We start from the raw sequence: 16,014 nt of genomic DNA, 5'->3' as shown, positions 1-16,014 counted from the left end.
AGTGACGTATTTTAACCACTGCTGCGTTTCCGTGTTCAGACCTGGACGCTGCCGTGGTGGTGCCTAAAGACTCCGAGGTCATGCAGAAAGGAGAAGATCTGATTGCGAGCTGCAACGCTCTGTCCTCCCTCAAAACATCCACAGTCTGGTACAAGGTCCGTCCCTCCACACTCCGAGCTGCTGCGCTGCAGTGGAGATGCTCAGCATTGTCACACTGCAGTGAACAGGTGTTGTGTTGGTGGGCGTCTGCTTTGCGGCAGTGGGATTAGTTTCAGAGGAATCTCATCGGAAGACGCAAGATTTTACAAGCTGTCCAAAGTCACTGATGTTTTTCTAACTTCCCACAATAAGATGAATATTTGTGACTAATATATTTTACTGGAGTTATTCTACTTAAATCACATATTGTTCAAGACAGTTGAAGCCTCTTTCTGCCAGATGTCTTTCTAAGTACGTCTTACATCAGGTTATTTGCTAAAAAAATTACAAAAAAAACAATATTTACAGCAAGATTAGACTTTTATTCATTGATTTCATGCTTTTTCTGTTGTGCCGTTGCCTGCAGGACGGGAGGCAGGTGGGTCACGGCAACACGCTGCACCTGCACGACGCCTCCTACGACACCAGCGGCGAGTACGTCTGCGAGGTGACCGTTCCCTCGCTGCCCGACCTGCACACCAGCGGCTCCGTTCACATCATCGTCCAGGGTCAGTCCTCACTCTCACAGCTTCAGATACGTCTCCAATAGACAAACACCTCCCACATTGCTGTGCGTGGCATAAACCAGGGGTGTTAAACTGAAGGCCCGCGGGCCAAAACCGACCCGCTTGAGGCGCCAATTCGTCTCAACTACCAAGCAAATTATAGAACAATTCAAGAAAACAGATTTTTTTTTTATTTCTCAAGAGTAGAGGACGCAGCACAGACCTGAGGTATCAGTGATGCTGCCATGAAAGACTGCAAACTAGCCTCAAACTCAAAGCCCTGCCGTCAGGGTGAGTTTGTAAAAACACCCATAATGCAACAGTTCGAGAAGGTTTTTAACATTTTACTGTATTTGGCACCAGAAGGTTTCATTAGAATTTACTTGATGTTGAGATTGTAGTTATTTTCTTTGGTAATTGTTTATAAAATATAAACATTTACACCGTGTGTGTACTCTGCGCCACGACAAAGACCAACTTTAAACTTAAATCTAAAAGTTATTATGGCACTATTTTACCAGCTTGGTCCACTCAAGATGAAACTGGACTGCGTGTGGAACCTCAAATGAAATGGGTTTGTCACCCCTTTCATAAACCTTGTATCAACCCAATGGTGAAGTACGGTGGAGGGAGCATCATGCTGTGGAGGGCTGCCGTATGATCTCATGGTCTGGGCAGTACTAAAGTGTTTCTGTGTGTGTGTGTGTGTGTGTGTGTGTGTGTGTGTGTGTGTGTGTGTGTGTGTGTGTGTGTGTGTGTGTGTGTGTGTGTGTGTGTGTGTGTGTGTGTGTGTGTGTGTGTGTGTGTGTGTGTGTGTGTGCAGGCGGTCCTCAGCTGGTGGGCGTGGAGCAGGAGGTGCAGCTGGAGGAGGCCACAGGCAGGATGGTGAACCTGAGCTGCGAGGCTCTGGGTCACCCGCTGCCCAGCATCTCCTGGAACATCGTGGGCAGCCAGGTACAAACTCTCCCCCTCTCGCGGTCCCTCGGTGGAAAAGAGCGTCGGATTTAAAGTGAGAGCAACGTTGCTGCTCCAGTAGTGTCACTTAACACAACTAGGGGTTTGGACATTTTAAACCCGTTTCTATTATAATTAGTGTTTAAATCCAAATACATTTCACAGTTTAAATCAATTAACATATATACCGTGGGCTTTTAACATTAAATTAGACATAATTATCATATATCCTTGTGGCAGCAGTGCTTTGCCCTCGTGTTGGAACTACTTTACTGTTATACAGTTCTCCCGACGTTTTCAAGTGAAAACGTAAAAGTTTTTTCTGTGTTTATGACGACGGAGCCACTGAAGACGCAACGTCCACCCAAAGTGGAACTTCTTGAAAACGCTCCGATTCCGTCTCCATGGAAACGCTTTCTGAAACACCGTAGTAGATAGTTGTTCTGCACATGCTCAGTAGCTGGACAGTCAGAACAATGTCTATATAATATATATTAATATTATGGGTGGATTTTTTTTTTTTAAAACAATAATCTAAATGAAGGATGAGGATGAAACTCACTCTGCTTTCCGACGGCGTCTTGGGGTTTAGTAGTAGTGACGTCGATCGTCCTCCGGAGGATTCCACGTGACTGAACCGGTCCTGCAGCTCAACACTGTGGTTTTGTCTGGATTGACTGATGAGGAGCAGCTCTGCAGAAAGTCCAGCTTCCTGCAGGACGTCAGCAGCTTCGGCTCAGACTGCTGGATTTACTCTTTTCTTTTTTTCTTCCTCCAAACTGGAAGTTTTTATTGGCAGAGCCGCCGAACTCACAACACTGGAAGTGTTTTTCTGAGGGAGCCGATCTTCAGCCGTCTGTTAAACCTGGACCTAATCGTGTGCGTTTAGGTTTTTTTATATGTATTTTCAGGCTGTAACCTTCTGCGAGGCCTCGTGTTTTAATTGCCGTTTTCATCGGGATCTCCAGACATATTTCTTGGCAGCGCTCGGCCGCAGGCTGCAGGGACGTCTTGCAGGAACTTCACCTCGTTTCCCAACAACAACAAAAAGCACTCCGGAGTTTTCCAGCTGGAACAAAGAAGCTTGATACCGACAGAATCATTTGCACAACCGAACACGTTGATGAAGTTTAGATCCTGTGGAAAAAAGTGGGAAATCCAACCAATCCTGTCTGTTTCTTTTGTAAAAGGTCATTAACCACTATGATGTGTTATTTTTCAGGTTGAGCTAATCACTAATATCTGCAACCTGTATGACCAAATACTTTATATATTTATGTCTCGAGCCGCAAAACATATTAAAAATGTTACACTTTGGAAATATTTTACTTCATTTTTGGGCCTTTGTGGATAATTGTAGTGATTTTTTTCCTCTTTTATTTCATGGATTTTTCCGCTTTAACCATTTAAATTATTCACAGATTGCAGTCATTTTCATCAGTAATTGTTTTAGGTGGAATATCGACGTTTTCTCTCCACAGAACTGGTTTGAAGTGGTGAGCAAGGCCAACGAACACATGACTCACAGCGTGGTGTCGGTCAAGGTCACCTCGGACATCAGCGCGCTCTGCAACGCCTCCAACAACATGGGAGCCGAAGTCAAGGCCTTCAGCATCAAAGCCAGTAAGAGCCTCATCTTCCTCCCCCCTCCTCTTCCTCCTCCTCCTCTTCCTCCTATACCTCGTCTTCCTCCTAAACTTCCTCTCTCCCCTCTTCCTCCCCCTCTTCTTTGTCCTCCCCCTCCTCATTTTCTTCTTGCTCTTCTTACACTTCCTCTTCCTAAACCTCCTCCTCCAGTTCCTTCCCCCTCCTCCTCCTCATCTTCCCCCTCCTCCTCCTCATCTTCCTTCTCTTCCTCCTAAATCTCCTCTTCCTCATCTTCCTCCTTCTACTCTTCCTCCTAAACATCTTGTTCATCTGGCCCCTTCCTCCTTATCCTCCTCCTTCCCCCTCTTCCTCCTCCTCCTCCTCCTCTTCCCTCTCCTCCTCCTCCTCCTCTTCCCTCTCCTCCTCCTCCCTCTCCTCCTCCTCCTCCCCCTCCCCCTCCTCCTCCTCCTCCTCACTATACTCAGATAGAATTTAATTACGCACTAGATCCTCTCACATCACTAATATTTGCTCTCAGACTCAGTTCTCTTAAAGAGACACTTTTTTTCTTTCATCTTTCCGTCGGTTTAATTGCGGTTTTCCTTCCAGTGTGACGGAGCGTTGCACAACATTTGGCTCCTGCTTAATTAAGGGATTTGCCGAAGAGTAAAGATGTGAAGGAAGCGGAGCCCTCGCCGCTGTCTCGCAGGCAGCAACAGTGATAGAACTGTTAAAAAAACGAAAAGTACAAACCTACATGGCTTTTGAAGCTAAAATGAGCTTCTTACACTCTCTTCTTCCTCTAATTCCCCTTAACGGGTTTCTCATTATTAATTTCCTTTATGAGTCAAAATATTGCAGTCCTTTAAATAAAAGTGGAATCGGTGCTTCTCTATTGCTAAACATTTACTCCAACCTTCTTTTTATTCTTTAATAAAACTTTAGCAAAAGTCCAGAATTCACATGAAATATTTCCATTATCTGGTAACGACAAAAAAAGAAGCAGATATACTGACATTTCTCTGTGAAGAAAGTTCTGATCTGATATCGAATGAAGTAAATACACCTTTTGATTTGATCCTTCATATCACGAGACGTCTGCTCTGCTTTAAAAAGTGGATCCAGTCAAAGGAGAATAAATATTTAAATAGAAAACAAACGGACCAATCGATTCAAACACCTCAGGACAGTTGAATATTTCACACGAGCCTTCTTCTTTGTAAGGTCTGAGAAGAAATCATAGTGAATAAATAATAAGAAAAGTTCAACTAAACAAAATACAGAATTTATAGGACTTCTGAAGAGATTTACATATTTTACAAACACGTGCATTCACACCGTTATTAACCTTTTCACCAAAGACAACCTTCCATGCGTTTTGAAGTTACAAAATGCGAAACGAGTCAAATGGAAGACGAAGTTTAGTTCCTGCAGGTGAATTTGTCCCTGAATATCCACTGAAAGCTTCAGTTGTAAAACTCATCACTGATGCAAAAGCCAGAAGAAGAATTCAGCCCACGACACAAATCTTTCCCACGAACTCCGTCTGATTGGATCAGCAGCAGTTTGTCACTAAAGCCTGAGGTGAAGTGAAACGGAGGGAATTGATGAAGACTTTAGCTTGTCCTTCTTGTAAATGATCCAATGTTTACACTTCTGATCACTGAGTGTTTACATGGAGTCTCAAGGCCCCTGCAGACTCCCATAAGAACAAGAATTAAAGTTTGGCTGTGACGTCAGCCAGCTGCCGAATAAAAGGCTTTTTTCGGCAGGAGAGTTCATACGAGGAGAAACTGTCGAACTCGCAGGCCACGCCCCCTCACGGCAGGCACATGTCGGGCGTTTTAACTTTTCAACGGCACAGCTTTTTTCTCACTTCCAATGTTTTCAGAAATGATTCTCTGAACTGTTTCAGTGATAAAAGAGAAAGTTTGTGTCAGAGCCGCCATGTTGATCCAGTTTTAACTGCAGGAGCTGAGTGATGCGTTCAGGTGCATCACGTAAGTCCGCCCTCCGGCACGTTAACGAGCTGCGGGGCTCACACAGTAGTGAGGCAACGTGCTAAATATGATTCAAATATGACTGATAGTCATTAGTGTGCTGGAACACGAATGCGCAGCAGACGACAGTGCAGAAGTTTTCCGCAGTGCGGCACTGATTTCGGCCCGGACGGTTGGAACAGCTGAACCATATTTCTTTGGCCAGACGGAGCTGGACGAAGCAAATGACATCATTTTGCTCAACTTTCTTCTTGTTCTTATGGAGTCTGAAACGGCCTCAAGGCTTCATTCACACGACAGCGCTTCAAGAGAAAACGCATATTCTTCATTTCGGAAAAGTTTCGGGGGGAAAAGGACAAGTTTTTAAAACAATGTCTGTTTCCATGGAAACGGCAGAAATGTTTAAAATGACGTAGTTAGCATGCCAGGCCGCGAGTTTGTGTTGTTCGTTGTTTTTGACATGAAACCACACACACATGCAGCAGAACATTAACAACGGGAGAACACGGACATTCTAGTGGACAGACGATTAAGTTGGATCGTTATTACTGTGACTGTCAAAATAAAAGTACCAAGTCCCAGGAGAATATAGACTGGGAGTCATGATACCATGGAGGAAACTTTGTTGTTACTGTCAATCTACTGAGCATGTGCAGAACAAATATTCACTGCAGTCGTGGCAACCAGGACCAGGAGCAGCGCTTCTGCGTTTCTGTCAATCTTATCAAGAACGGAGTTGGAGCATTTTCAAAAAGGTGTTTTGACATCTTATGAAGGCGATTATGGAGTCATTTATGGAAAACCTTCAGAGAAAGGTTTTTTTTACTTTATTTAGAAGCTGAAAAAGTTCAGTGTGTGTGTGCGTGTGTTAGTATGTTTGTTTGTGTGTGAATCCATCTGTGTGTGCGTGTGTGTGTGTGTGTGTGTGTGTGTGTGTGTGTGTGTGTGTGTGTGTGTGTGTGTGTGTGTGTGTGTGTGTGTGTGTGTGTGTGTGTGTGTGTGTGTGTGTGTGTGTGTGTTCCCTCTGGCCTTGTTCCCTCTCTAAGTGTTGTTCTACTTGTTCACAGTTCCCAGAGTCACCACTCCCGCTCCCTTCTCTCCTGGTAAGATTATTTGCCCGCCCGCCCGCCCGTCTCCTCCTCCTCCTCCTTTTCCTCTTCCTCCTCTTCCTCCTCCTCCTCCTCCTCCTCTTGATCCATTTCATCGAAGACTTTCTTCTCCCAGTGTTCACGCGCTTCACTCTGGTGTGTTGTGACAATGAAGGGTTGGAGGAGTTCATCCATTATTTATCTTTTCTCTATCAAAAGGCCTCCGTACGGACGTTCTGTGGTTCGCTGGGAGATCTCTGGGTTTGGCCTCTGGGAGTGTTAAATATTCTCTTTGATATCGGCTGAAAACTCCTAACAGCAGCACATTCAAGCGCACACCAACACTTGAGTAACGACACTCCGACCAAACACGTCCACAACTGTGAAAACAGTTTAAAACCATTTTATGGGTTTTTCCAGACTCTCTCCTGTGGATTTTTACGTACCAGGGAAATTTGCCCCTATTTATAGACAGAGTCATTATTATTATTATTACTATCATGGAGTAATTCTCTGACTTCTTCATCAGCGTCACTTCGCATCATTAATTGATGTAATTACAGGTTGTAGTTTATCACACAGCAGACTGAAAACACTGAAATCACACGCCTACATTCTGCTCCATTGAACAAGTAATGCTGCTCTTTCTACAGTCAACTAGAACAACCAGTTACTACAGTTGTGCTGCACATGTGCAGTCGCAGCAGAAAAGCTACGGTTTACCCCCGTTTCCATGGAGACGGAATCCGAGCGTTCTCAAAAAGAATTGCATTTTCATTGGTTCCGAGCACCGCCGCTGTGCAAGCTTAAGAAGGTTTTGCGTTTTCACTTGAAAATCTGGTGTAGCGGGGCCTTGGTATGAAGTCTGTGTGGAACTGCTGCGTGTGACGTGATTAATTCCAAGTTCAATCAGAAGAAAGAAAACAATGGAAGCGTTTTAAAAAAATATTGCGAGGAGCAGTTTTCACAGTGGGAGGAATTTGTCCCGTCGTCTGTTCCGATGTCTGTATTTTCACCAAAAGCAAATAATTACAACTGAAAGTGACGACAATCTCAACATTAAGGCAATTTTAATGGAACCTTCAGGTGCAAAAGACAGTGCGTGAAAAAACTTCTCCTCCAGCTGTTGCATTATGGGTATTTTTACAAACTCCCCCTGACAGTGTGGCTCTGAGGCTAATGCTCGTTTGCTGGCAGCGTCGTCAATATCTCAGCTCGGGTGTCGGTGTTGTGTCCGAAACTCTGAAGAAATTAGTTAACATCAATGTTCTCATTGACATTTTTATAATTTTGTTGGTCGTCTGGCTGGATGGGATTGTGGGCCGGTTCTGGCCCCCGGGCCTTATGTTTGACATCCCTGCAATAAAACGTGTTGAGGCCTTGATGTGTAAAGAATTTGAAATGAGACAAGGTCGTCCGTTAAGACCTCGTGTCACATGTCGAGCAAATTAAACGTCATTTTTCACGCGTTCGTAAAATGTTGCCGGACACAATGAATGAACACCTCCCGCTGTAACGATTCAGACGTCACGTAGCTTTGAGAGCGATTGCGGTCTCGTGAGCTGTACCTTTGTGCAAAACGAAAAGCTGGACGTCAAGCCTGCCAACGCGCCGCATGTTTCTGCTGTGGCGCTGACGTCTGGCCGCCTCTCCCCCCCCTCTCTGCAGCTGAAGGCAGCGGGGTGATCATCGTGGTGATCATACTGAGCCTGCTGCTGCTCGCCTTCCTCGGCAGCGTCATTTACTTCCTGCACAAGAAGGGGAAGATCCCCTGCGGACGCTCCGGGAAGCAGGAGATGTGAGTCCCGGTTTCACCTGCAACGTCGACACAACAACATGTTTTTATAATTTTCTTTTCTTCCCCATTCAAATGTCAGGAATCACCTGTGAGATGATTTAGTGAAAAACAACAACTGATATCTGTACTTCTTAAAAATGTAGTTTCCTTTGGATAGAGGCGGGAATGTAAACATCTAGAGGCAGTAGATCGTAAAAAGACTTGGAGAGAAACTATTAAGAAGCTTTAAAAAAAACCACATTTGAACCTGTTGAATTAAAACACTGCGGCGTCACAACATGAATTATTGTAATTATAATGTCATTGTGTCATTAATCGGTTTATCTTTCTCCTCCTGATATTTTAGCAGAACAAAGTTTGACATTTATTCTCGGTTCTACAAACCGCGGGCGTCGCTCTCGTGCGTTCTTGTGGGCGACGTTGCCGACTCATGATGTCACGTCGTTCTCGCCCCGTTGTATCAGAGATCTTTTACGGATACGCAGTGAATTATTGAAGCGATCACGACCGATATTTACCGTAATTTCCAGACTATAAGACGCTACTTTATTCACTCGTTTTGAAACCTGCGGCTTAAACAACGAAGCGGCTAATTTATGGGTTTTTCTGGGTTAACCAGCTTCATGGGTGATGCGTTCAGGTGCATCACGTAACTCCGAACTTTCGTGTTTTTTTTTTTTTTCTTTTTAAATTTGGTGGGTGCGGCTTATATTCAGGTGCACCCAATAGCCTGGAAATTACGGTATGTTATATTACTAAAATAAAATGTTTTTTTGATTGAAAGATTTCAGTGACTTCATACATGAAATCAACATTTTTGCAGATTTTGATTTTTACATTTTTAAATTGGAAAAAAAAATATCAGGGCGTTTTTGGTCTTTTGATTGGCAAATGATTGAGAGTTTTCGTAAAGCTCGGATTGATTTAAATGACCAGTAAAGATTTTTTTTTTTTAATATGTTTATTGATTTTTAATTATACAATACAATCAACAATCTGGTTACATCAACCTGTACCAGAGGACATGAGCAAAACAACAAATGAGATGCACATTCATACATTCATACATCCATCCACACACACTTAGTGAAGTTTGCACGTGAAAATAAATAAACAATTTTAAATAGACCGTTGTACAGTACAGCATAATGGTTTGGATACAGAAATATTAATGAGGAAGAACAAGAAACATCAACAAAAACAACAACAAAAAAAGAAAATCAAATAAAAAAATAACTAATTTGTTATGATGGTCATGTGAGGTTCCCATAATCTCTCAAAGACTCTTTGTTTTCCTTTTGCAATATAAGTTAGTCTTTCTAGTCCAATGCATTCTGAGAGTTCTTTGATCCATTGTTGTGTTGAAGGAGCCTCCATCCTCTTCCAGTTTAACGCTATAGCTCTCCTGGCGTGTAGCAGCCCAAAATCCAGTAGTTTATGACCAGTAAAGTTAACAAAAGACACATCATAGTTATCTCAAACTGTATCTGACACAACTCCAGATATTTACCCGGTCGTTCTGAAGAACACAAGACAACCTCCAGGCAGATTCATGAAAATAAAAACCTGCCGTGAAGGTCCGGAGGCGTCTCTCACCTCAGTCTCACTGCAGCTCCGGTTTTCTTTTCTCCGTCAGCAGCACCAAAGAAAAGACCACCAAAGACGACATCGTGGTGGAGATGAAGACCAACGCCAAGAACGAGGAAGCCGTGCTGCTCAAGGCCGTCAACGGAGACAAAAAGGGCCCCAGTGACCAGGTGACTAGTGACCGATGAGCCTCGTGCCTCCAAACACTAAAACACTCCAAACACAGGAAAGAAGCCCACATATGAATGAATGAATTTTATTTTGAACATGTAAAATAAAAAGAAGAAACAAGTAATTTAAAAAAGAGATTTATGCGGTAGTGCACTTTTTCATATTAGGCTGCAGCTTTACATGTTCGAAAGGCGGTAGGAAGAAGTACAGACTAATTTAATTCTAAACTTTGCACACAGACGCCGGTACAACTTGGAAACTTAAAACTTGAGCCAGAAGATTTGCTTTATAAAGCAGGTCTGAGGCCCGATTACGCCACCAAAACTTTTGTAGCGCACGACAACGGTGCTCAGACACACGGGAAGCGCAACTTTCTGAAACGCTGCTACTGCTCACACACACCGTGGCCACAGTAACTAGTCGTTCTGCACATGCTCAGTAGAGACAGTCGGAACAAAGATTTCTCCGTGGTGTCATGACTCCCAGTCCAGGTCCTTTTGGAACTTGGTACTTTTATTTTGACAGTCCCGTTTTTGATGTTTAGAGCTTTGTTCTCACAAAAACAAGAAATGGAGCCAACTCATGGCCTGGCACCCGAACTACATAGTTTTCAACGTTTCTGCCTTTCCCGTGAAAACAGACATCGTTTTCAAAATGTTGCCGTGTAAACACAAAACGTTTGTGAAACTAAAACCAAAACGATGCGTTGTCACTTGAAACGTTGTCGTGTGAACGCAGCAGAGACTTCTGTCAAACCTTGAATTCAAGCAGGTTTTTATCAGCTGGAATTTAGCTTGATTTCTTCAGTGTGTACTAACAGTGCCCCCCCCTCCCCCCCCCTGTCCCTGCAGTGAGGCTCCTCCCCCTCCTCCTCCTCTTCCTCCTCGTGGATCCAGCAGGATGCATGAAGCCGGCAGTCGTCAGCTCACACTGATCTGAGACCTGCAGGGAAACCTCGCAGCCTGGACACCCCCCCCCCCCCCACGCAGTATTTAGTGGTTTAAACACACACACACACACACACACACACACACACACACACACACACACACACACACACACACACACACACACACACACACGTGTATTTCCTGGATGGATGTCTTTCTTGTCGTTTCCTTCGGTCTGAACTGCGTCATCATTCATTCCTTCTTTTTTTTTTTTTAAATGAAAGTGTATATATTATATATATTTTGTTATTTAAGATATTTTGGCACTCGGGATGTTCATGTCATGGTAATCCAGCCGTGTTGCAGGACTGAGCGAGTCGGTCGGTGTGTTCGGACGCAGAGCGATCGATCGTCTGCCCGTGACTCCGAACACGCCGCCGCCGCCGTCTGCTAACCGCTGTGGAGCTGGCGTACTGTGTAAATACGTGTCGGTCCGGACCCGCTCGCGGACGCCGCCGCCGCCGCGCAGGGTTTCCGAAGACGTCGAAGCGTCGTGATCTGCTGTGCCTGTTTGTTTTTCGTGAGAATGCATCATACACTGAATTTTTGTTTTTATTGGTTTGCTCTGTGTTTTCTTTGTTTCTCCTGTTTCCCTGAGGCGTGTCCCAGTGTTCCTACATCCGTTCGTCTTTAGAGGTTACTTCTTTAGGGTTTCTTTTTTTAATTACAAATACGTTTGAGAATCTGCATGCGAGGACTTTAAACCTGCATGAACATTTAGTTTCGTGGCGCTTCAACTTCAACACACCTAAGAGGAAACGATAAGGCCTCCAGAGTCAATTACACTTACTTTGTTTTGATATGCTCATCAGCAGCCATTTTCATTATACGATTACAACCAAACCACATTCAGATATTCAAAATAGCTCTTTTTCAATTCAAAATAAACATCACTGATGTATTCTGGGAAAAAATAAGTATTGTTCATGTATCACGAGTTGTTTTTTTTCCATAATTTTTTGTCACGTCATCATTTTTTCCCGCGGTACAAACTTTACTCAGTGAATCCAAACATCTGGTGGTTGTTAAAGGAGACTTCAATCCTGCCGTGGAGGATTATCTCAGCATCGGGCCCAGAAATTAAGATTTTAAAATCTTTTTATTTATTTATTTTTTCCTTCAGTGAAACCTTCATATTTCAGTCATGTGTGATTTGCAGTCTTTAAAAAATGTTTTGAAAATGAGAATCTATTTTGGGATAAAAGTATTTTTGAAGGATGATTAAAATTCCTCACCGAGAAGAAAACTTTAAAAAGACTTTTAATATTGTAGCATCAGTGTTTCTCTTGCATCGTTTCTACTTTGGCCACCGACTGTAAACAATCACCTCTACCTGATGCTGACATTAAATACAACACGCCACACAATCTCCAATCTATTGCGTTTCAATTTAGTAATTTAAGCCCATTTCTCCACTTCAGACTGTTGCATTTCATTTTTTTTGGGACAATCTAATGTGTGAGTGACACTTTAGCTCTGTAACTCTAAACGAGGTTGAAACTGAAGCGTGCAGAAACACTGGGACGCTCCACTCAGGAGCATTTTGTGAATATTGTTCACTGTGTGTTGTAAAATGATGAGTGCGGCGTTGCCCCGATGACTTGCAGCATTGACATGGTAGCGATTTTCTTTCTTTCTTTTTTTTTTAATGTCAGACTTGTGGAAAAAGTTGAGATGTTCTCAGGAGTATTATTGTGAAGGTCTGACTCCATGAATCTGCACCATGCCGTTTTCTTTTCACACAAGTTCAAAGAGAAAGTTCAAAACACTGCAATCATTTTTTTTTTCCCTCCTAAATGTGTGTAAATTAAGTCCTGTACATGTGATTCTTGGATGCTTGCTTTTTTTTTTTTTTTTTATATATTTTTTGCAAGAAAATAATGCCAAATAAAAAAAAAGGTTCATTTGGAAAGCAGTTGCGAGTTTTCAGTTGGAGCGGTGAGCGAACAGGAAGCAGCGCCGAATCAAACCTGAGCAGAGATCAGCTCTGCTGCAGAGTCCGAGATTAAATGTACCAACGGTGCTTTTATAGTTCTGCTTCTCCACTCACGTGTAGCCGCTGCATTATTTTACTGAAGTCCATCTTATTTTATTGTGAAAGGAGATCTCACTTCACTGATTCTTAATGTAAATATTCACCTTTTATCTGAATTTGGAAGATTTCTATTAATGAGGACACTGGGTGGGTGCCGTTTTGTTTTTGTAATGAACACACACACACACACACACGACCAAGTTGGATTAAAAAAAAAAAAAAAAAAAGTGTTTTCAGTGGCACTGTCGTCATATAAACTGAAAACTCAGATTTTGGTTGTTTAGAGTGTCTCTCGTTTTCCTGCTCCAACTTGATTATCTGACAGGATCCAGGGCTCGTTTACTCAACTACGATTTCAAGTGGAAATGACACTTTCGTAGGGTTTTGTGTGCCCATTTGCTCGGAGCAACTTTTTGAAAACGTTTGGGCTCATCTCTGTGTAGACGGTGGAAACGCTGTCCGTACGTTGTGGTTTAAAGCAAAACATGATGGAAAAAACCCCAAAGGATTCATTTTCACTTGAAACGTTGTGGCGTAAACGGGGCCTCAGGATGTATATTCCAGTTTAATGTCATGAACAACAGAAAATTTCTAAATTTAAAAAGTGTCAATATGTGAGTGACATTTGTTGAAAGAGCTTCTCAGAGTATTGAAGATAGTGAAAAGAAGCCCTGGTTCAAGACTTTCTTCTCGATTTCAGTAAACACATTTCAAGACTCCAGGTGGCGCCGTACCGACTAAACACTTCGTTCAAGACCCTATGGCGTCAAACTGAGATGTATGTTTCTGTTCAAAGTCGCCAAATTCACTTTTCTCCAGATAAAAGAAGCAGCACTTCAACACTGTTCACTTTAAAGGACCAGGCTGCAGCCAGCGGCTCATTTATACGCTTCTTATAAATTCAGAGCAAAACGAAGGTGAAGAAGAGCAGGCAGGATGGAGACGAACCAATCAGGGAGCAACAATCACTGCTGATGATCAATGTAACTGGATGCAACTGTAACTTAAACGGTTAATTCCACAGAAAGCTGAAAGTCACCCGAATACGACGAGCTGCATGAACCTGGGTTGTGAACAAAGCACACGGGCCAGGACGTTAAAGAAAATACAGTTTAATTAAAAATCTTAATGGCTTAGGCATGAAAACATGGCAACACAATGAATGCAGAGGATATTAAAAAGACAATAAATAAAATAATATCTACACAGGCAATAACAAAGCAATGAAGACGAGTTGTTTCTTTTAGTAGGCAAGTTCCTGTTGGAAGAAAGGCGAGTTAACGAGATTAAAATGGACGCCCCGAATGAAGAGGAGGAGGAGGAGGAGGAGCGTCCACACACACTCAGATCTGAGATGACGAAGCCGCGGGAGCCTCCGTTCGTTCGGGGGTTGGAGGGCCGCTGCTTTTGGTTCGGGGGACAATTAAAGCTGCAGAAACAGGAAACCGAGGCCACGTCTCCACCTGGAGGACGAGTGCAGGCTGGTCGGGTTCGTTGTACGTCGGGGGAAGAGCGTACGACTTTAAAAACCCCACCGAGATAACTTCTTGTAACCGAAGCCATACGGAGCCCGAGTCGCCACACCGGAGAATTCACTCGCGTGACTCCGACACGTCGCCATTTCTTCACTAAAGTGCACAGAAATTAAATCTACAACTGCAAATTGACCTGCTCGGAGTACATCGACGGCACCGGTTTATTTTGAAAGGCTGCTTGAGAAGCGACGGCGGTCACGAGACTCGAGGAAAAAAAAAAAAAAAAGCAAAAGGATGAAGTGAACACGACACGGCGTCTCACACAACTACACTACAATGCCCATAGTTTAGTTCAACCAGCGGGATTCATGTTCTCCCTTGTGAAAGAGGTCAGGATCTCAACATGAAGAGTTTTAGTGAAGGAAAACTAGACTAGTTACCACCAAACTTCTCCAAACGTCACATTCACTTGTTTACAATCTGCAGGAATCCTTGATACAAGTAAACTGGTCTGAACTGGTGACCTGAATATTTGACCTTTGTCTCCCTTAACTTCCATTTACTGTGAATGAGTGACGGTCTGAGCTCCTGCGTGTTGGTTTGCTGGCCCGGTGCAGGTTTGGATGGACAGAAGGCACATTGACTACTGCAGAACTGATCACATGACCGGACGTGATCGGTTCAGACGGGGGAAGTGACGCAACGCAGCTTCTCTGGTTTGTCTGGAATCGGATCGAGTCGTGCGACTCGCTGATCCTCGGAGACGCGGGACGACTTGAAATGCTTCGGTCACTCAGAGGTTCATACCGAGGAGCTGCCGGAGGAGGGACGGGTGGAGGACGGGTGGAGGACGGGTGGAGGCAAGAGTGGAAACGGGTTAAATTTGTGCATCAAGAGAAAAGCAAAGTCGCTTATTGAGCTTTGTGCCTTTTTATCTCCTGCAAATAGAAGCCAGTGAATCTCAAATTAATTAATTATTTTTCTTTCAATTTAATTAAAACTGAATCTTTTATTTTACATTTATTGCACATAAACTAATAGATTTCAAGGATTTCATGACTTTAGCTTACGAGTTGTGAAAATCGTTTATAGTGCTGCAAAATGTGGAGATATTTTGGGAAAAGAAAAAAAACTTTTCAATATCCGATGTTATCAGACGCTCGTGTTTGCTTTCGTTTCATTATTGAAGTCGGCTTTTCAACGTGTTCAGCCGCGCTCTTACAGATTTTTATGTTTTCATTTCAAGATAAAAAGTTTGTTAAAAGTAGGGAAACGTCTTGATGAGCCGCTGAGTGACTGAAATCTACACGACGCGCCAGATGTGGGTTTTCCCATCTGAACACGACACGTGAAGTCCAGGCCGGCGGAACGTGTTCCAGTTCCTCACCTCGTCTCTTCGCCTGGATTCTGAGCGAGAACCCGAGTCCTACGCTGACTTTGTCCTGCCGCCGTCTTCAGTCTGACCCAGTTCAGATCTGAGCTGTTCGGGAAGAAAGTTCTTGTTAACGTCGGTTTGAACTCAGAGAGAGAAGCTTTAAAGTGAATCAGCCTTCGGAGAGGGAGAGAGAGAGAGAGAGAGAGAGACAGACAGAGACAGAGAGAGAGAGACAGAGAGAGAGAGACAGAGAGAGAGAGAGAGAGACAGACAGAGACAGAGAGACAGAG

General features: G+C 43.5%; 1 protein-coding gene across 1 annotated transcript in view; it reads left to right on the top strand.

Moving 5' to 3' along the window:
• Positions 1 to 11,336, top strand: part of mcama (melanoma cell adhesion molecule a) — a gene marked incomplete at both ends in the record, with an annotated part of 54,384 nt that extends 43,048 nt beyond the window's left edge. Inside the window, 8 exons of the mRNA XM_080483436.1 lie at positions 40 to 155; positions 566 to 707; positions 1,528 to 1,658; positions 3,140 to 3,281; positions 6,313 to 6,348; positions 8,002 to 8,131; positions 9,768 to 9,895; positions 11,146 to 11,336. Of these exons, the coding sequence (XP_080339562.1) occupies positions 40 to 155; positions 566 to 707; positions 1,528 to 1,658; positions 3,140 to 3,281; positions 6,313 to 6,348; positions 8,002 to 8,131; positions 9,768 to 9,895; positions 11,146 to 11,336 (1,016 nt within the window). The remainder of the gene's footprint in view (positions 1 to 39; positions 156 to 565; positions 708 to 1,527; positions 1,659 to 3,139; positions 3,282 to 6,312; positions 6,349 to 8,001; positions 8,132 to 9,767; positions 9,896 to 11,145) is intronic.
• Between the last annotated feature and the right edge of the window lie 4,678 nt (positions 11,337 to 16,014).

This window comes from Lipophrys pholis, assembly GCF_963383615.2.
Source record: "Lipophrys pholis genome assembly, chromosome: 16".
Classification (NCBI taxonomy): Eukaryota; Metazoa; Chordata; class Actinopteri; order Blenniiformes; family Blenniidae; genus Lipophrys; species Lipophrys pholis.
The sequence above is the reverse complement of the archived record's forward strand: the minus strand, read 5'-3'. Positions and strand labels throughout refer to the sequence as shown.